The 19,994-nt window shown below is 43.8% G+C and overlaps 1 protein-coding gene across 2 annotated transcripts; it reads right to left on the reverse strand.

Annotated features, from left to right (window-relative positions):
- Positions 1–1,817: 1,817 nt before the first annotated feature.
- LOC105917849 (alpha-2-macroglobulin-like protein 1) lies at positions 1,818–19,740 on the reverse strand. Of its 2 annotated transcripts, none has more exons than XM_036150111.1 (24): positions 19,683–19,740; positions 17,721–17,866; positions 17,480–17,629; positions 17,135–17,386; positions 15,875–15,947; positions 15,470–15,602; positions 13,630–13,855; positions 13,414–13,540; positions 11,945–12,066; positions 10,951–11,002; positions 10,746–10,829; positions 10,466–10,642; positions 8,847–8,928; positions 7,875–8,031; positions 7,067–7,141; positions 6,709–6,874; positions 6,221–6,417; positions 5,929–6,144; positions 5,045–5,163; positions 4,852–4,942; positions 4,705–4,773; positions 4,496–4,601; positions 4,368–4,409; positions 1,818–2,437 (listed from the first exon to the last, which is right to left on the reverse strand). In XM_036150111.1, the coding sequence occupies exons 2-24, from the start codon at positions 17,826–17,828 to the stop codon at positions 2,415–2,417; spliced, it is 2,847 nt and encodes a 948-aa protein (XP_036006004.1). In that variant the 5' UTR covers positions 17,829–17,866; positions 19,683–19,740; the 3' UTR covers positions 1,818–2,414. The 2 variants fall into 2 exon arrangements, with proteins under 2 accessions (XP_036006004.1, XP_036006005.1); XM_036150112.1 differs by lacking the exon at positions 15,470–15,602 and adding an exon at positions 15,657–15,783.
- Between the last annotated feature and the right edge of the window lie 254 nt (positions 19,741–19,994).

Raw genomic sequence — 19,994 nt, forward strand, 5'->3', positions numbered from 1 at the left:
ACCAATGCTTTTAAATCAGTGTCTCTTTGAGCATTGTGAACAGTATGGCGCACAGGTTGCACGACGTTTCCCCACCTCACCAGAGATGGCTTTCATTAACGGCTATTATTCCACAAGGCTCTGAATGCGGTGGGTCCAGAAGGGCTTGGTATAAAAATATTTCAACCAGAAGTAGTACTGTAGAAACTTTTAGAAATAGGTTAAGGTTGGTGGGTCTAATAGGATCACTCCCAAATCCAAGAAAACTAGCCCAGAGGACCTGCTTACGTCTTAAAGCTTTTCTCTGCTATAATCAGTCTTTTAAGGAATGTTGACATTTTCCAGAGAGCGAGAAAGCTTTGAACTGGACGCTGTAGTACACGTAGCTACCAACATGGCTACTAGTCATGTGACACATCCAGCCGTCTCACCTGAATCATTTGGTCAGGGATGGAAATCTCCCTTCAAAACATCTGTCACTAAAATGATTACCTCTGACAAAGCTCTGGCTGAAGCATTTTTTCATTTACATTTTTGCAGCACTATGGGCCTTAATTTGACAGTAAGGCTAACAGGAATATGGCGCAGAGAGAAAGAGACAGAGAACACATGAAGCAAAGGTCCTTGGGCTGGGTCTCGAACCCGGGAATGCCATGTCAAGGACTGAGGCCTCCTAATAAGGGTTGTGTGCTCCACCCTATGGCTGAGGCACTCCCTGAAAGACCAGACAGAGAAGTGGTTTAGATTTAAACAACTAACCGTCGTGTTGGTACCAAGATGCACGATACTCCTCATTCCCTTTTAAATATTAGCCTCATCTGGTCAGCAATAACCAAAAAGGCGAATCGGTGAGCAGCACCATGTTGCCGTGTGTGGAAAAACCAGTCATGATCTGTACCAGGGATCAGAGAGCCTCTGTGAATACAGTCAGTAAGTCAGTTACCAGAAAGTTCTCGACTGCCAGGTCTATAGGAACAAAGCGTTGTTTTTCAGCCAATAGAACATGAATACAAAATACTGATCCAGATAAAACAGAAAGCTGACTGAAAGAACACATTTCCCTAAAAAGGTTGGTTAAGACTATCAACAAAGTCCACAAAGGGAAAAAAAGAAAGAAAGAAGAAAGTTAGCGGTTAACCTCTGGTCAGTACAATTGTTAAGTGCTCTCAGATAGCAGACAATCAATGAGAAATCTTTCTATTTCCTGCCTTATGTTTACGTATTCCAGTCCCTTGGTTATCAGAAAAACTCCTAATGCTACTCTGGCTCAGAAAACAGTTTAATGGTGTTCCTCGCTGTAATGGTGGTAGTACAGATTTAATTGGTGGTTACTGTACTTTAGCGTGGCCTTTATGTTAGGTGTCTGTATAATTCTGCCTTAAATCTCCCACAGAAACCTGGAATACTGTTTCAGATAGCTGCCTCATCACTAGAGCTCATTATCACTTGTTGTTTGTTTTTGTTTTTTTTTGTATTAATTTAAATCCCCACTGTGATTGGAGACCTTTTGCATGAATCTTTAACCGGCTACCTTCAAAATACCATCACTCGTGTGGAGGGATAAGGGTAGGGTGCATGTGGAGCTGCTGTTTTAGGTACAGTTATGATTTATGGTCTTTTTTATGGTGCCTGACAGTGATACGTTACACCCCCCCCTCCCCCAAAACACACACACACACACCTCTAAACTAACAACGGCAAATGACACCTGCTGGTCATCGGTGGTGAATGTATTGCTGTTATCTACATGTGCATGAAAGGAAAACAAAGTATTGTCAAGAGAATGCCTGAGTGGAAAAAAATATGGATATTGTATGAAAAGAAGACTTGTCACTGACTGTCATTTTAGAGCTTTTATTGCAACTTGCATATGAAATTGTACAGTAGTCATGTATGAATATATCTTTTTACTGGTACAACAGAACACCTGTGCAGGTACGTATACACACCCAGGAAATCCCCCAGCACCATTCAGTCTGGATTCTCCTTTTCTCCCTACAGAGCAGATCCTGGCAGACACAATCAGTACTCTGACCATGCTGTGTTGTTGCTAGCCTGTATGTCTCACGTGTCACTTTCATGTATGAATAATGTGGATTTCTGTCAGATCTATTAAAAAAAAACTATCATCAGTAAACAGTCCTCTGTTGTTTCCAGTGGGTTATAGTGCGATTTTCCAGTGTTGAACAGAGACACGGCACAAACTATTCTGATCATTGCTGATTCTTCCTGAAGTCACTGCCACGGATAAAAATTATCTTGGAATGTGACCGTAAATAAAAAAGAATAAAACCCAGCAAGAGAGCTAAAAGTAAAAAAAAAAAAAAGTACCTAAGGCTACCCAAAGTAAAACCCGACAGCTTAGTTTCAAAACAATCATCATCATGCAGGGCTAGACGTCACACAGTAGTTCCTTCAGCTGTCCTGGGCTGGAGTTACACCTTGTTGTCATTGTCACCTGCAGAGAAACAACACATTAGGATTAGTTTAGGAATACCTGTTCATACAGAGTTAGATGGAAGACTAGTTGAAATGAGACCAGTTAGGTTTATTATGGAATCAGATCTCTATTGAGCAAGAAACATATTTTCCTGTAAAATGTACTGAACAACCGGATTAATCAGAAATCTGCAACTGTCCTTGACCAACAAGTCCCAGCCTCTGATCCTACCCAATCTTGCATCTTGTCATTTTCATTTAATTTAAAAAGCGAGCTTTAGTTTTATTTACAGTTGAAGGTCAATTCAATTATGTTGACGGACCTCTGGGATTACCACACTTCCATGTTTCTAGTCTGTTACGGAGTGTTGATCCACAGGCCTCCAGGCTTTCTACTCACTTCCTTGTAATACTGGATGAATTACACTGAGCAGTGGCTGGTGTGGGATTTTCATTCCAATAACCTGCAGTCGTGTTTCTCTAAACAAAAAATGTTTTACACAATTGTTTTTATTAAATTATTCCCTCTACTGCTAAAATAATTTATGGATCATCATGGATTTAGCAATGTTGTCCGACATGTTTGTGTTATTTTGATGTAAAAGCTATTTGACGTTTGAATATTGCAGAAGGCAGTTTTCTTTTTCTATTTCTTCTTCTGCAATATGGAATGGTCTTGACTGTCACACCGCAGTCCATTTCCTCTGTTGGTAGCTCCACTTCCTGCTCCTTCAGTGTAGGACTGGCTGATCTAGGCTGTGGGCTTACATAAAGTTCATGGTTTACGTGAGCTCAGGCTATGATTCCAGCATTAGCTGAAGGACATACTGTTGTAAAAACTCACCATGGGAGGGAGCAAACAGGCTACTTTTACCACCTCCTTCCTTATTGACTGCACTATTCGGACAGCCCTGATAATGGAGACTACTGACACTAAAAACAGTCCTTACTCTGCAAGGGTATTCATATTGAGCTGAGGAAATTTCACAAAATGTAATTCTTCCCAAATTCACATGTAGTTCCCCCTTAAAGGGAACATATCATCCAATCCACGTAATGCCTTCCTTTTCTCACTCAAATCACAAATCATTGAGTTGTGGTCTATAAAGTGGAACTGCAGTGCTTTGGTCTGAAGCCCCGTGATTGTTGCCCCACAGCCCCCCTGTGCAACAGATAGCAACTTATTTTGGTGTGGTCTCTTTAAATCTAAAAGAGGCACTTCACACCCCACCTTCCTGGTCAAAGAGCATTCTTCTTCACCCCTTTCGGCCATTTATGTAGTATGCCGAGGTACTATGTGTTGAATTGTTCGGGTTATTACACCTCATAACCGAACATTTTGACTTATCCACATTTGTAGCTTCATCGTTAAGCTTGGACTACAAAATAGCAGCGAAAACTTAACAATGGTGGATTTGCAAAATTGGTAAGCCGGAAGTCCAAGACCTTGTTTAGCAAATACTGTGACGCTATTGTTAAAAAATGTGACAGATGAGAGAAAACCGAACGGATGGAAAAATCTGACCTACACCGAATATAAAGATGTCTACTCAGCTCCTGGACAGACAACATTCAACGTTTCTGTACTCCTACAGACTCCAAGAACACATGTAACTGAGGGCTAAAAGGTGAATTTACCATGATATGTCAATTTTAAATGGTGAGAAAACATCATCTGCATAGAGAGACGCCAGTACTGAGGCAGCGTAATTTAAGGAACAAGCAGGATAAGCCAGCCCTGGGTTTTACTCATTCTGGTCTGAAAACCAGATGCAAGCCTTCAGCAATTTTGATGTAATCTATCCATCGGAATTTTCTTTTCCCCCTGTACCTTTCAGGGTTTCCTTATAAAGTTTTTAGTTTAAGTACTGTATTAAAGCCTCGGTCACAGAGGGTGATGAAGCACAGAAAACTAAAGTTGAGTGCAAAGCTGGAGAACTCTCACGTACTCTCTGCACAGGGGGATGTGTAGTCCGTGGCAGCCTGGTCAACTGGAATAAAAGAGAAACACTTCAGTGAGTAAAGGGAAGCACAGAATGATGGATGTGGGCATTTAGGGCTGTAGCTGAGCTCTTACTCGGCTGGTAGTAGTCGTAGACTTTAATCACAGCTGGTTTGAGGTTCCTGACACGCTGGTCCTCCTCCAGAGTCACCCTGTAGGTCTGTACCTCATCCTTTTTCAGCTACAATCACAAACAACATTCCAGACGCTCACTTTCTGCTCACAGGTACAGGTATGTGGAAGGAACTGTAAGGGCCCTTGAACAGAACCTCAGGGATGCCTACCCCATCCACGTAGATGTTGATATAGCCGTCATCTACTTCCACACGCTTCAATGAGCGGTCGTCCTGCAGCTGCGATAGCAGAGCCAGCAGTCAGAATGCAGTTTTACTGAGTCACAGCATGGAAAAGCGATCAAAGAGGGACCTTACCTGCTGCAGGGAGCTCTGATCCAGGACGTATCCAGACAGCAGTTTAATGTTGATGATGGCCATGTTGGTCTCCGCTCTCCTGCCCACGTACCTAATGAAAGTGACATAAAGCATCTGTAAGCCTGCAACTTTTGAGCGACTAACAGACATAATGAGATCCCGCAGGAGATGCCAACCCCAGCAGCAGCCCTACCTGACGTGAACCGCGAGCTGGAGACGTGGCCGGCTGAGTTTGCATCTGGCTTCGATGCTCTTAGTGAGGGTGAAGGCAGAGAAGTCATCAGGAGGGGGGATGTTGTAGTGCATGGAAATCTGCAGACACGTAAACACGGTCATTAAGCAGAACCTTGAAAAAGTTTTCCCACCCCTGGACTCCCAATAACTGAAGCTTGTGGTATAACATGACAAAATGTGGAAAGGGACAATACATTGCTTTTTTCTGGACCCCTGGATCAAAACTTAATCAAAGTATTTCACTGTAATTACAGCTAAAGGTCTTCTGGGGTCTCCCAGCTTCAACATCAACCTGGAAGGATCGCAGCATATTCTCTGTTGGATTTAAAGACTTTGACTAGGCCACAGGTCTGCGGCCTTTACCATCCAGAGAGCCATTCTTGTCCTCCGTCCAGCTAAATAAAAACTTGTTTAGTGCTGCTATTGTTACCCGACCTTCTGAAAGAAGACAACTTGTAATTTTTGATAAACATCTACCACTATAGGAAACTTGCCACTTTTAAACAACCACCATTTAAGTTATATTTGTAGGTTTTAAACAGATAAAGCTTTAGCAACAAGAGGATGGATACAATTTCTTCGTGGGATGTTGATAGTTGTGGATTTTTATGTTTTAAAAGCCACACATTTTCCTACTTAATGACAAGAGAATTGGATCTAAAGAAATTACAGGCACTTCTAGTGTCATTCTCCTGCGTCAATCCAATTACTTAAAGAAAAACCTGAAAACCCCAGTATGATGCAGCCTGTCCTATGTAATCCCATGTGTCCACCCAGGCTAGTGTCCTCATTGACTGGGATAACCTGGGTGGGTTGCTGAGCGGACGGCGGGCGGCGCCGTACCTGAGCCAGAACGCAGCTCTGCCCCTCGGCTCTGATGGTGTACTCTCCAGGGACCTCGCTCAGCCTCTCTTCCTGGTACAGCAGCCTGTTGCTCTGCGTCACCGTGAACTCCTTCTTCAGGCCTCCCAGAGACGTCACCGTGACCGTAGTTGTTCCCTGTGGGCTGTAGGTGGCGTCGGCATACTTGGCCAGGGCCTGGAGGGCCACCACTGTGTCCTGTCAAGCAGAGCGGTCTGATGTTAGCTCTGCTTGCCTTAAGGCTAAGGCTCTTCTGCTACTGCTGAAACGGTACCTGTGTAGAGGAGAAGCCGCCGTATGGGTTCTGCTTTTGAGCGAGCCAGCGGACAATGCCTGAAGTGTAATCCAAGCTGAAGCCCTCTAGGGGAGGAGAGACGAGCAGGGCCAGCAGCACGTAGGAGGTCATCTCCACTTCTACGGAATCCAGACCACTGTCAGAAGAACCCGCTCTCGCCCAGTGAATGGTGCCTCCTGCCAACATAGAGGTAATGGCAGAAGATCAGCAGGGATGACCTGCACTCAGTGTGGTAAATGAAACAAACAGGACCGAGACTATCTCAATCAGAAAGATCCAGCAAGGTTCCAGAAACGTAGGGACATCTCACATGGAGACAATGTCAGAGCCATGCACATATTTATTTTGCTTGTCACTCTGAAACTTGACGTCACATTAGTAGTTTTCTAATAAACAAGGAAGCTTTCCTGCACCCAGATCTTGTTCTATCACTGCACCGTTAGCACAGGGTTTTCTCTTGGTCGTACCGTTCTTCTCTGCCTTCTGGTCCAGAACGGTCATTATTTTGCTCCTTGTCTCCTGATCTCCAGCCAGACTGAAGGTGTACAACATCAAGGCTTTGGTATACTGGTTGTCGAAGTCTCTGGCCAGAGCACGCTTCAGACAACCCAGGGCCCTCTGCACCACGGGGTCCTGATGCAAAACAGCCAAACACAAACACATGAGAAGGCCGGGAGCTGATGCTGACCTGTCTCCCGTTTTTTTGACAGTGGTCGTCCCGTCCGCTGAGGCGGGTTGGTGACATCATTACACACGAAGCTGCCAACGGCACACTGAAAACAAACCTACAGCACCTCCAAATGTCTTCCAAAAAGTGGGACTCACCGAGGTCACTCCATCCGACTCCAGCATAGCAGCAACGATGTAAGCCGTCAGCGACACGTCGTCGCTCACCCCCCCCTGTGGGAACACAAGATTGAACAGCACAAATCAGACTCTCAGCTTTAACTAAACACTATTGCCATCATGCAATAGTCAGAGGCATTATGCACCAATCGGAGCCATCATATTCAGGTCAGGGTCCTTATGGACCAGCCTGAGCTATATTTTGCAGAACCAATTGTTATAATATTGATTGTGCAGCCTACATGAGCTGGCCACTGCCATGAAAGTAGAGAACATAGCAGAACACTGATGTAAGGAGAATTATCTCAGTTAGAAAGGTAGCAGGGTCATTTATCACAGAAATCTTCCATAACTGTAACATTATTATTATTATTATTATTATTATTATTATTATAGACTGCAGCCCAAAAAGGAATACTTTCAAAACACGTCAGATTTCAATTTGAAGAAAAAATCCTGCTGAATACCCATTGTGATATGGAATGGGTAATGTGTTAGGATCAAACGGATCAGTTGATGAAAATGATCAACCCACTGAGGACTTAATCTGGAGCCAGAGACAAAGGGAACCCATAAAACTGATGCAGCAGGCCGGTCCGATCTGCTGAAATGTCCTGTCAGCAACTCCAAACGGGCCTCAGTACTTAAGAGTTGGTATCTATCTATAAACTAGACAGTCACAGGGATCAATGGTTCTCAAGTATTTGACATGCTGGTGAATTAGTAGTCACACTGAACCAAAGCTGTCTTTTTAGCTGACCACCATGAACTCCTAAATCCATCATACCTTCATGCTGTTGTGGAAGAGCTTGCCAACAGAGGTAAAACAGCCGTCGCTCTTTTGCAGTCCGGACAGCCAGGTCCTGGCGTCCTTAATGTGCTGTGGGTCCACATAGATGTAAATTCTGGCTCCGCTGAAGGACTTCATCACAAACGCAGTGAGCCTAGAGACAAAAGACAGTCAGAGCCTGTGAGACCCAAAGATGACCCCAGCAGCAGGACGGTTATGCAACAACAGAGCAGAGCAGAACAATCGGCTGCACTCACACACTCGTCTGTCCAGAACTATAGAGTTCTGTCCAGAAGTTCATGTCCACTCATCTTTAGCAAGAATGCCATATTTATTTGGCCTTTTGATGCGTTTTAACCTTTCTTTTCCAGGTGTGGAATCATTCAAACTAAAATCGTATCTGGCTCCTGGGTTTGTCTTTAGCGCAGATTTTTTGATCTCTACACAGATTGAAATCTATACATACAGGCCCATATACCTACGCCTCCAGTTAACCTCTACAACCACCCCTCCCCTCCCCACACACACGTTTACCAAATGCCTTGCTGCCCAGACCCCTTTTTGTGAAATCCCCCCAGGCAGCCTCTGCTCTAAATCCATTATTCCAATATTCCATTTTTACAGAAGCTTCCTAATAAGACTAATATATCAGAATACTTGCTTTGGCAGCAGACAAAGAGAACTGTACTTTAATCTTCATGTTTTTACTGTTCAAAATAAAAGAAAAAAAGGAAAACCATATATCAGAGACACGTGTTGGATTCACTCAATAAAATGATATTTGTTCAACGTAAAAATATTGGGCGTGCCGATGGGGAACACTAGCCCATCTGTCATGTGTTGATGGAACGTTGGTCGGTAAATGATATATTGTTGCCTTATAGATTCATTGCGGTTGAATTAACGGGTAAATGGTAAATATGTTGGCTGCAGAACTGGGGATGAAAATCTGCTCGTCGTGTCACTGACCAGGTGTTGCCAGAGGGGTCGCTGTTCCCGAAGGCGCTGTAGGAGCCGTCGTCATGCTTGTAGTTGAGCTCCCTCTGATACCCTACAACACAGAGACAGGCAGAGAGCAGATTCTCTTTAAAACACAGACTTCATCCACCTGGAGTAAAACATGTCCGACTCTTCCACCGTAAGATGTTTTATCAGCAACCTTCTGAATCTCTGGAGTTCAACCGGGTCTCAGAATCCGATCAACAGATATCCGTACCACTTGAACAACTTGTCACATTAAAACCACCAAACGGCAACGTGGGTTTTTTTTGGATTTTATTGGACGTAACCAACACAAAGTAGGGAAGAATTGTGGAGTGGAGGAAAAACGGATCTGTGGGTTTCAAAATGTCTTACTAATACAAATCTGAAAAGTGTGGTGTGCCACCAAACAGAGCAGGGATAACGATGGCATGAGCAACATTATAAATGATGAACCTTTCAGAGCACTATTTCCTCTGAGCATGAAATTAACCAGAGAAGCAGCCAGGAGGTGGAGTTAGGCCCACTCTGGAGGAGCTGCAGAGGTCTCCAGCTCAGGTGGGAGAATCTGAAAACTCATCAACCATTACTCCTGCAATTCTCAATCCTTCACGACTGAGAGGCAAGGAGACAGACGTCGCTGGAGGAAGGCTAGCAGAAGTTCTGTCCTGGTGTTCTGGCCAGATGAGACTAACAATTAAGCTTTTTGGCCCACATGCTAAACATAACATGCAGGGAAACTTACACTGCAGGCTAAAGATCACCATCCCCACCATCAATGTGGTGATGGCAGCATCATGCTGTGGGGCTGGCAAAAAGAAGCCGTTCAGAGTTAACAGGAGGACGGATGGAGCTAAGTTTAGGCCAGTCCTAGAAGAAAACCGTTGAGAGGCTTTTCAGATTTTAATCTGCACAAACAGTTGAGCCTTCTATAATTTTTCTTCCACGGTTTTCCGTTTTTCTTTTACTTCACAATTCTGCCCAACAGCTCGTGGGCAGAATTAGATGCAATTAAAACAAAATACAGTGATGTTTGTGGTTGCAATGCGACAAAGTTACATAGCTTTGTAACCCTAGCTTCAAGTGGTGTGAATACTTTTGCAAGCACTCCCTTGGAGGAAGAAACATTAAGGAAAACACTGAGCACCAGCTTTCTGGATGAAGAATCAGCCCCTTTGACTCTCTCCACCCATTCACCTGGTGATGCCGGGTGTACCGGGGGAAGTTCTCAAACCCAGAAAGATCTTTCACAGCTGGTTTATCCCATATTTGAACTGGATGTTCGGTTTAGACAACTAAACTCTGCCAGATTCTCCTGGTTCAGTTTCTGATTATTTTTCTTCTAAACGCGTCTTTCAAATCCAGAACGTTTCAACTACAAATTAAACAGCTTTGTGAAGATTAATGAAGACTGGGAGTCTATTTTTGGAATTTCCAGGAATTTAAAACAGAAATAGGGGCGCGCCCGTGGCGGAGCGGTTAGCGCGAACCATACTAGGAGGCCTTTAGGCCTCGGCGCGGTCGGCCCGGGATCGACTCCGACCCGTTGCGCTTTGCCGCGTTTCTTCCCCCTCCTCTTGTGAAACGATTCAGGAAAACGTGCTCACCACCCTCCAGGAAGCGCTTGGCCTTGGCCAGGATGGCCTCAGTCAGCTGACCAGAGCTTTTCAGGTAGTCCAGGATGAAGATGTTTGGTGCGAACAGCAACATGTTTTGCTCCCCACAGCCGTACGGCATGGCCAGCAGCTTGTCCAGATTCTGCAGGGACCGGCCCATCAGGTCACCTGCAGAGGGGGAGGGCGGGAAGAAGACAAAAAGTCAGATGTCTCAGCACAACTTCTACTCCCTGGTGTGTGTTGCACGGTGTCTCAGTGCTGCACCACCTACCCAGGACAGAGACGGACGCTCTGGCTGATCCGGCCACAAACGCTGCAGGCAGCAGGAGGGAGACCTTCTTCTCCACTGGACTATCTGGTAACAAACATTGCAATAAAAGACAGATGGGTTAAACTTTTAGCTCAGTGGTTCTTGTTTCCTGAAGAACGTCCAGTGCATAACATCAGGGTCCCTGCTGCGGGGTGCAGACACTCACTTGCAGGACACAGCAGAGCGTTGTGGCTCTCCATCTGAGGGGTTCCTTCAGCCTGACAGTCACACACAGAACAGCGCAGTTAGAGGAGAATCCTGACGACAGAAAACCCACCAGCAGCTTCTCACACAAACAGCTTAAAAAACACCTAATATGTTGGAGAGGTAATGAAGGAAACTGTTTCTGTAGGTCAAATATGTTTTTTTTTTTCTTTTTTAATAACTATATGAGATAAATCTCAAGTGTCAGGACAGAAAAGATCACAAAAATGCTGCTGGCTCTTAATATGTGTTCTTATTTTAACACACAACTAGCATAACCATTTAAAAACATCCCACTTAAAGTCTATCTTAATGTCCAGCACTTTTCCTCCAAAGAGAAATCATAAAGGAAGCACGGTGCCACCTTTCCTACTATTAAAATATTCAAGAAGCTCCTTTAAATGGAAACCAAATAAAATTAGTCTGCAGAGAAATTAACAAATGTAATCAAATAATATTAATAAAAGTCCAGCCCACATACAAAAGTGTTGCATACAGTAATATTTATGCAGTGTAAAACAAATTACTGTGTAAAGTAAAAAGCTGTCATCCAATCCATGTCTAGCAGCATGGGCAAAGCACCCTCACTGTTACCAACAAGTGTGTATGAACGGCGTTCAGCCCTAAAGGTGGAGGTGAAAGGATCCTTAGTGTCTCTGACTTTCTGACTTAATGCTCTTTGCTCCATTCACTAATCAGCATCAGTTTGTTCTACTGCTGCCTGTCAGGGCTCCTGTTGCTGTGAGACCTCTGAAATGTCCAATCAGGAGCAAGAATCTCTCCCATATCTCTGCGAAGCCGTAACGCTGGAGGGATTTCATTAAAACTGCTGGCTTTGATTATTGAAAACTTCAGGTATTTTATGCCAAATATGTTTTTTGTTACAAATCATTTCCAGTAATAAAGGCATGAATGCGGCAGTCAGGCCTGTGAGTGACGCTTCGTCTTTCACTGACCTCCACCAGCAGCGTTTGGATCACCGTGTCGATCCGGCCCACGTCCGGCACCGTGGCCACCTCGTTGCCGCACAGAGCGCGGGTGCTCAGGGCCTCGGCGCTGACCTTCAGGCTCACGTCGCCTGTGTACACAGACACACACAGACAGGCACTCTCATTTTGAGGCTGCGTGGGTGGGGGGGGGGTTATCGATTCCCACCTGTCTCAGTGTGTACAGAGGAAACACGGCTTCCCATCTGCTTCTCCACACGACTCATTACCCTTCCTGTTCCTCCATCCTTCCTCCGTTTTCCTTCCTCCTCCTGTTTATCTCCTCATTAGCGGCCATTTGTTGCCTTATTATTCCATGTCTCCGTGCAGCTCTGTTTCCCATGTCCTCCCTCGCTTCCTTCACAGCCCTCAATTCTTCACACGGAGGACAAGTACAGATCAGCCCCTCAGGGAGAGGTTTCTGAGTGTTTCGTCAGAGATACTACCTGACTTGTTAGTACAAGTGATTGTCAGCATTCCTCAGAGGGGGGAGTTAGAGGATCGCAGTTTGACACTCATCAGAACCCCGTCTCCATCCCTGCTGACGGAGGCTGATGGGAATCCTCAGCTTTCGGGGCCAGCCAGGCAACAACAGCCTCTCACTGCTGTCAGCGCCCTCAGCGGGGATTAATTAGCTTGTTCAGAACCGGCTTTCACTCACAAGCTGAGGGTTCTGATGGACGGAGTACACACGTCAACATTTCATTCGGTGAAATGCTAATTCTGCTGCTGATTACTGGTGACATAGCAACGATGAGATGTCAGAATCCAGGTAATGAGAGCTGGCTGACATGGTTTACGGAGGCCCAAAAGGGTCATATTCTAACAGTTTAATATAAAAATAATTCATTAATTTACTGACCAATTTAAACTGAAAACATGCATAACTAATTAATAATAATCAAAACGAAGAATAAATTAATAATTTTGACAAGCAGGCATATTTAACAATGATTTCATGAGCCCTTACTGCAGTTCATTAGGAGTTTATTTTACCCATCAGCCTTTTCTAACAGGCAGGCTAGCTCTGATCTAAACCGTTAACTTAGACTAACGTGGATTTTTTTAGGGAAATAAAAATAGACTGGACAACACTAGACTAGGATGTGTCTGTGCAGGTCGTCTGTTTAGCTGGGTACAAGGATTACAACCCCGCTTGTAGGATCATTGATTCCTGGATTTCCTAAATCTTACTCCAGGCAAAACTAAGAAACATATTTGTCCCTAAAGAGATTCACTCTCACTTTCTTTCCTTACTGTGGTTAGCATTACTCTGGCTCCAGTGCTAAAGAAAACCTTGGGTTGTCTGTAATGTGTCCACATCTCAGTGTCCCACAGACCAGTAGAAGTGGCCCATTCAGTCATTTACATACACAAAGCAGAAAGAATATGACGGGCAGTGAAATGTTTGGAAAATGGAGTCAGCTGTCTAACGTTACCTAAAGCAGACGGAGTCACAATCCAGGAGAAGGTCTTGGTCTCCTCTCCACACAGACAGGTGCTGTACTGGCAGCCTTCACAGTCCCTGAAGGTGTACTGGTCAGAGGCAGCCAGAGTTACTTTGACCTGTGAACAGAACCAAAGCTCAGAATTAAGCTAGAAAGTTCAAACACGCTGCCTGAACAAAATTCCTGAGTGAGAACGAGACTAGTCACCATTATGCAACGGGTGAGGTAATTGAAGACGGTGGCCTTCAGTGTGAACACCTCCCCTCTGATGACAGAGTAAGGCAGGGTGAGGCTGACGAAGAACGGCTGGAAGACGGTGAGCCCGGTGTTGGGTGACACGCCAAAGCCAGTGGGGGACACGCAGAACGCGCTGGTGGCCCACTTGGTGATGGTGTCGGGGACCGTCTTCTCCATCCTCGCTGAGCCACCGTCTCTGGAAACGGATGCAGGAGAGGAGTCAGGGGTCTGAGCAAGATTTCCTACACATTTCATTTCTACAAAATTCTATAAAAATGCTAAACATTATAGAAATTATAGATCTGGGAAAAGAGAAAACGAAAACAGGTCAACTACACATGGTGCTAATGTTGTCACACAAGCTACCCAACGTCTCAGCTAAACCCTCTTATTACCCAACGATCCCCTTTACAGCTGCCTGACCCACTCAGCTCTGGTTCTCAATCCTACTCTCTCTCCACCACCTTTTAGAGCTTCCTTTCAGCCCACAATCTACATATGTTCTGGATATCAGCTAAAAGGTGCTTACACTGACTGCAGACGTCAAAGCTTACTAAACTTTGGTTTAACTCACAAAGATGATGCTTAACATCTTTGCTTGTAACTGGGGCACTGAAAGCTTTTGGAAAGCCAGTACGATGGTATAGAGTATTAGTTAAATGCCCAACATACTGTAGGTGCTCATGTAGGGGCTACATGGTGGGGCAGAAAGAGCCCTGTGTGGTCTTGCTTTGTCAACTTGAAAGAGGTGAATAACTAAAGTGACCGTCCTCCTGTCTTTCATGGGCCCTTTTCATCCCACTCTTCCCTGTTTGAAAAGCGTTTCATCCAAGTTATCCTCCTCATCCTGCTTTACTCTACCAGTTGTCATCAAACTCGTTCTTCTCATTTCTGTTTTAGATATTTTCTCATCACACTCATCATTCTAATCTCTATTTACTACCCATTTCCAGCCTACCTTCTTCCAACTAATCCTATTTAGGGGCCCTTTTCATAATAATAATAATAAAACTTTATTGATCTCACAATGGAGAAATTCACTTCTGTATCTTAACCCATACCCCTGGAGAGCAGTGGGCTGCCACTGTGCGGCGCCTGGGGAGCAATTGGGGGTTAAGGGTCTTGCTCAGGGACCCAGAATGGCAGCTTGTGGGAGTTGAACTCAGAACCTCTGGGACCTAAGCTCTGTGCTCTAACCACTAGGCCACCACTCCCACTCATCCTTTTCTAAAACCCTTGACATCCATTCTCTTCATTTCTCCCATTGAGGACCCCCTTTCACATTCATTCACGATGTCTTCTTTGAACTCAGTGATGTTTCAGTTTAATGAGACTCAACTAATCCACAACGAAGGTACTTTGTAGCACATTACAAACTGGCTGATGCTGATCCGGTTGCAAACTCTCCAATCCGCTCAGTCTAAGCCTATTTTCAGTCTAATTTCTGTTCCTTACAGAGAGTAGGAGTGGACAGGGATCCTTTGCCTTCTGAGACAGAACCTTCACTCTCTTCTGAGCTCAAACTTTAGCTATAAAGTCACCATCTGTTCTTTGACTCTTTTCATCGAACCAGAAAAATTCTGATTCTTGTGGTATGGTTTGAGCTAACAACAGAAACCGTCCATGAAAAGAGATAAATCGATGGATAAACCCATTCATTACATGAACCTAATTAAATACCATTTAGAACATTTAGTATTAAATACATTTAAAGGCTTAAATGATTTGAGAAAATCAAACAGTTGTGTTAAGTTTTTTTTCCTTCAAATTCTATTGCGTTATCTGTCTTCATGAGGTTTCTGCTTATTACCCCACAGTAATAAGGTCCCAGATCCAGGTCTCAGGAAACTCTGTTCTGACTGTCTCTTCTTTCTGCTCCTCTGGACCTCTAGCTTCTCCACCTCTAGCCACTTCCAAGTTAAAGGCAACAGGTTCACCAATGCCTCGAGAAAGACACAAATAAAAGAGAAAATAAATAATTTTGGCAATGTACTCACCCAACAGAGACTAGATCCCAGATCCAGGTCTCAATGAAGTTTTTTCTAATTGTCTCTTTAGGCATTTCAGCTGGAGCGGACACTGGAGCGGCTGCCAAATCTACTTCATCTACCATGGGAGGAGCCTCTGGCAATGCTAAATAAAGTTTAGAATGTGACAGTCTCTACATTCAACACTAAGAATGAGCAGGACAATAAAACACGAAAAATAAGCATACCATTAAACTTAAACAGGAAGCAGTCGTAGGGCTTTTTCACATCTGAGTTTGTCACAATTTTGACTCCAATGTCCTAGAAGTGGATAGACAAAGACAGAGAAGTCATGTGGGGCAGCGCCATGACTGATGTTCAACTCGCTAAACAGCAAGAGATCCGGAATGACAGCTAGAGGAAACCAGACAGAAAGGAGAGGTCAAAAAATTCAAAACATCAGAGACACACCACGTTGCCAAAAGTTTGTTTGGCTCCCATCACATGCATATGAACCTGTGTGACACCCATCCTTCATCCATCGGGGTTTAGTATATCAGCCCACTCTTTGCAGCTAAAGCAGTTTCAACTCTACTTGAGTTGAAACTCAATTTGTAATCTCCACTACCAATACCAATGGGTTTTTGTTGATGTTTTATTTTGGGGGGGAGGGGTGTTCAGATCTCAGACTTGTCAAAATAAATCAATATCTAGATATCAAAACTAAAGACTTTTTCAAAGATGCTCATTCCATGTAAATCGATACACGCTGAGCCATTTCAATCTCTAAATTTGCTCTAGTGCCTACTCCGCGCTTGTTTTTCCCCAGTTCAGATGGTTAAAAACACAGCGCCATCATGGTCTTCTTAGTCACATTTTACTGATTATTAGAAATATTGCCAAAAGTATTCACAATGGTGTCGATTATTACATATTGTTCTTAGTATTTTTTTGAGCTTGAAATTTTACCATTGATGTGCTTCCACTTCCACTAGCCTTGGTCTCTTATACTTGGCCTGCCTGTATTTGGCTGAGTTGCTGCCATTTCTAATCACTTCCTCTTTGTTATACCCCTTACAGCTGATTGGACTTATTGGACAGATGGCCTTTTTCAGTCAGACTGAAATCCACTGGTTTCCTGAGAGCAACCCATTCTTTCCCAAATGTTTTTAGGAGCACTCAATGTCTAGGTCATGGATGTCATACATCGGTGGATCTGGAAGTGTTTGGCACATTTTAAATGAGGAGTTTAGATGAGTGAACAACTAGTTTTGACACTATAGTGCAGCTTAAATATAGACTACTGATGAGGTGAGATACTGAGAAAGTAAGAGGAGGTGAAAGAAACACGTAGAAACAGAACTGCAACTGGCGCAAAAACAACTACTGAGAAGAAATCCAGATGCAGAAGTAGGGGACAGATAAAGAACAATGGAGAAGGTAAAACACAGATACAATTAAAATGAAGTCTGGCCTAAATATACAACCCATTCAACATAAATCTTTACTTTAAAAATGCTGTAAACATCTATCATCTGATAGAACGGACGGAAAAGCGAGCGCTTTGATCGAACGCCGACGTCAACATGGATGGGAGGTGTCGGGGTGACTTCAGGTTCAGGATCCGGTTCAGGCACAGGCTCAAGCGGAAGCATAGGGATTGGCCTGGGGATTGGCCCGGGGAAGCAACGATGCGACTCAAAGTCCTCCACCTCGTAATCATACCCCGACAGCTTCTGTACAGGCAGCTGGTTGAACACCTGTCAGCACAAGAACCCAAGGAGAACAGTCTAAACCTTTCGTTTTCTAAAACAAATAATCTGAACATGGTGGTGAGGAGCTGGTTGCTCTACATAGTCAATGGTGAGCTCCTGTTCTGGTTTCAGCAGAAGGACACTCTGGTCGATGGCTCTGACAGAGCACAGTGATTTGGGGTTGGCCTTCAGTGTCAGTGTCACCTCCTCCGCTGGAAGCTTCTGAACAGACGAGAACTTCAGGGACACCTGATGAGACAACCATGGTGAACCATCAGGGGAATCCTGTTTATCCATGTTTCGGTTCTCTTCTAAAAACCCACATCTTTGTGTTCCTTACCTTATTGTTGAGGCAGAGCTGAACGGGGAAGTCCTGGCTGTCTGCGACCATCTCCCCATTGGGCATCACGGAGTAAACAATCACCTGGGCAACCGGTGCGAGGTCCATCACCTGACTCAGTGTGACTGTCAGCTCCCCTTTGTTGACTGGGGCATTAATCAGACGCATGAAAAGAGAGGTCAATATTTAAACAGGTGAAAATATTTTAGAGAAATAGAAAATAGCATTTTCTATTTCTAATTAATGCTATTGACCCAAAAACAACACCTGAGGGAACTTTGCTATGTTGCCACAGGCCTTTGATGCCTCAATACTAAACAGCACACATTGCACGCTTAAGTTCTTCAGTCAACAAACCAGAGAAACACTGTCTTCTGTTGAATGAAAAATGTCTCGTCCTTATAACTTTATTGATTTAATACACTACCAGTCAAACGTTTGTCTCCTTCAAGAAAGTTGCAAAACCATTTCAGGTGACTAACCTAGTGAATCTCATCTCAAAAAGCCCAAGAGTGATCACGCAGTGATCAAGACAAAGACTGGGGCGGGGCACCATTACTTAATATAATACTGGCATCAATGTTACATAACTACACAGTCATGCAATTCAGGTAACAGCTAATAAAATTTCTTTACTGCCAGCAATCCGATTCGATTGTTGGCAGTAAAATACAGGCCACCCGTGTTGGATTACTCCACTGTCTTGACCTTAATAACATCAATCCATCCATGTCCGTAACGCTTGTCCCTTGTGGGGTCACGAGGGGTGCTGGTGACTATCTCCAGCATTCAATGGGCGAGAGGCGGGGTACACCCTGGACAGGTCGCCAGTCTGTCGCAGGACCTTAATAACAGAACCACATCATTTGCCAAAATCAAAGCTGAGATTGTGATGTTTGCAAACCAGAAAGACACTCTCCCCTCCACAAACAGGTTCAGGGACAAGGTACAGCACTGGTGGAGGCAAATCCACATTTACGCCTATCTCGAGTTTGTGCCTAGAATATGGAGACAGTTCTTGCTTTGTTCATAAATAGACTAGCTAGTGCTTAAAAGCGTCCCAGTACCCCACACAAAATTACAAAAAGCAGTCCTAGCCTACTTTCCAACAAACTACAGTAAACTTTCCAGGGAGTCTAAAAAGAGGGATGGCTCGATAGTCAGACCACTATCCCCGGCCCACTTTCTTCAAGTTTGAAACCACCAAATGATCCTCCATGTGACATCAAAGAGGCACGTCAAACCAATCAGCCCTAGGGCTGCACAGTACATCGCTAATTTATCGTTCTCTTAATATCACTGTGTGCTAGATACTCCGAAGAACTGCTTGGAATTCAATAAGCGTTAGCCAATTCATTTTAGGACTATGTACTCAAGTTTTCTATACACGTAATATACTTGATGACCTTGTTCAATGCAGCATAAAAAACGTCATAGGAAAGTAAAGAGGTGGGAAGGTGGTCAAATCATTAAGCAGCAACAACTAAGTTAGAAATTACTTTTTTAATAAAACTTTGCTGTTGAGATGGAAAAATAAAATAAAAACTTTCTTCCCATGAACAGCTCATTTTCTGGGGTGTGTGTTTGGTATGAAACCAAAGCAGATAAACATTAACACTTTTTATTCAGTAGTTTATTTGTCAAGTCACATCACTATAGCAATATTCACTAGTATTATCATATCCTTTCCTGCAGCCCTAAAGAGCCACAAAATGTTCAGAGCCTCCAGTTTCTAAACAAATATCCTTCTCTCTTGGGGCCCCCAAGTTTTTTTAAATACACTCATCAGGTTCTGCCATTAAGCAGATTTTCTAGATGAACACTACATGGTTGATTTGCTTACAAAACGCTTGAAACTTTACCAAAACTTTTGGGTTACTGGATATTCAATAAGAAAACCATGTACTAGATGACATTCAGTTTATCCTTCGTAAACTTGATTAGTTAACATTAGTTTCATACCAGTTCCTGCTGTGACATCCACCGGGACAAGATCATGACTCACAATTGCACCTTTGGAGAGAACCTACAAAGGCAGACAATGTATGCAGGGAACATATTATTACTATGGAATTTTAACATTACAGAGAGTTAAAGTTTCCACTGAAAGTAGAGAACAATATATGGAATCACTACTCTTGGATGATGTTCCCTCAGTCTTTTTGCCACCGAAAACTAAATGATATGACCCAAAACATTTATTTACCGGCATGAAGATCTCATGAAGATCTCATGCATTCCATGAGATGTGTTCTTCTTGCACTTGATCAGATG

Source organism: Fundulus heteroclitus, chromosome 18 (assembly GCF_011125445.2).
Source record: "Fundulus heteroclitus isolate FHET01 chromosome 18, MU-UCD_Fhet_4.1, whole genome shotgun sequence".
NCBI classification, from domain to species: Eukaryota; Metazoa; Chordata; class Actinopteri; order Cyprinodontiformes; family Fundulidae; genus Fundulus; species Fundulus heteroclitus.

What these genes read in the sequence shown, in the direction of transcription:
- LOC105917849 (XM_036150111.1), bottom strand. Translation starts at nt 17,828, where the DNA reads ATGGACCTCGCACCGGTTGCCCAGGTGATTGTTTACTCCGTGATGCCC. An exon ending in TCCAAACGCTGCTGGTGGAG is followed by an intron (nt 11,003 to 11,944) that starts GTCAGTGAAAGA and finishes TGTGACTGTCAG; the next exon opens with GCTGAAGGAACCCCTCAGAT. An exon ending in CTACGACTACTACCAGCCGA is followed by an intron (nt 4,410 to 4,495) that starts GTAAGAGCTCAG and finishes CTTTTATTCCAG; the next exon opens with TTGACCAGGCTGCCACGGAC.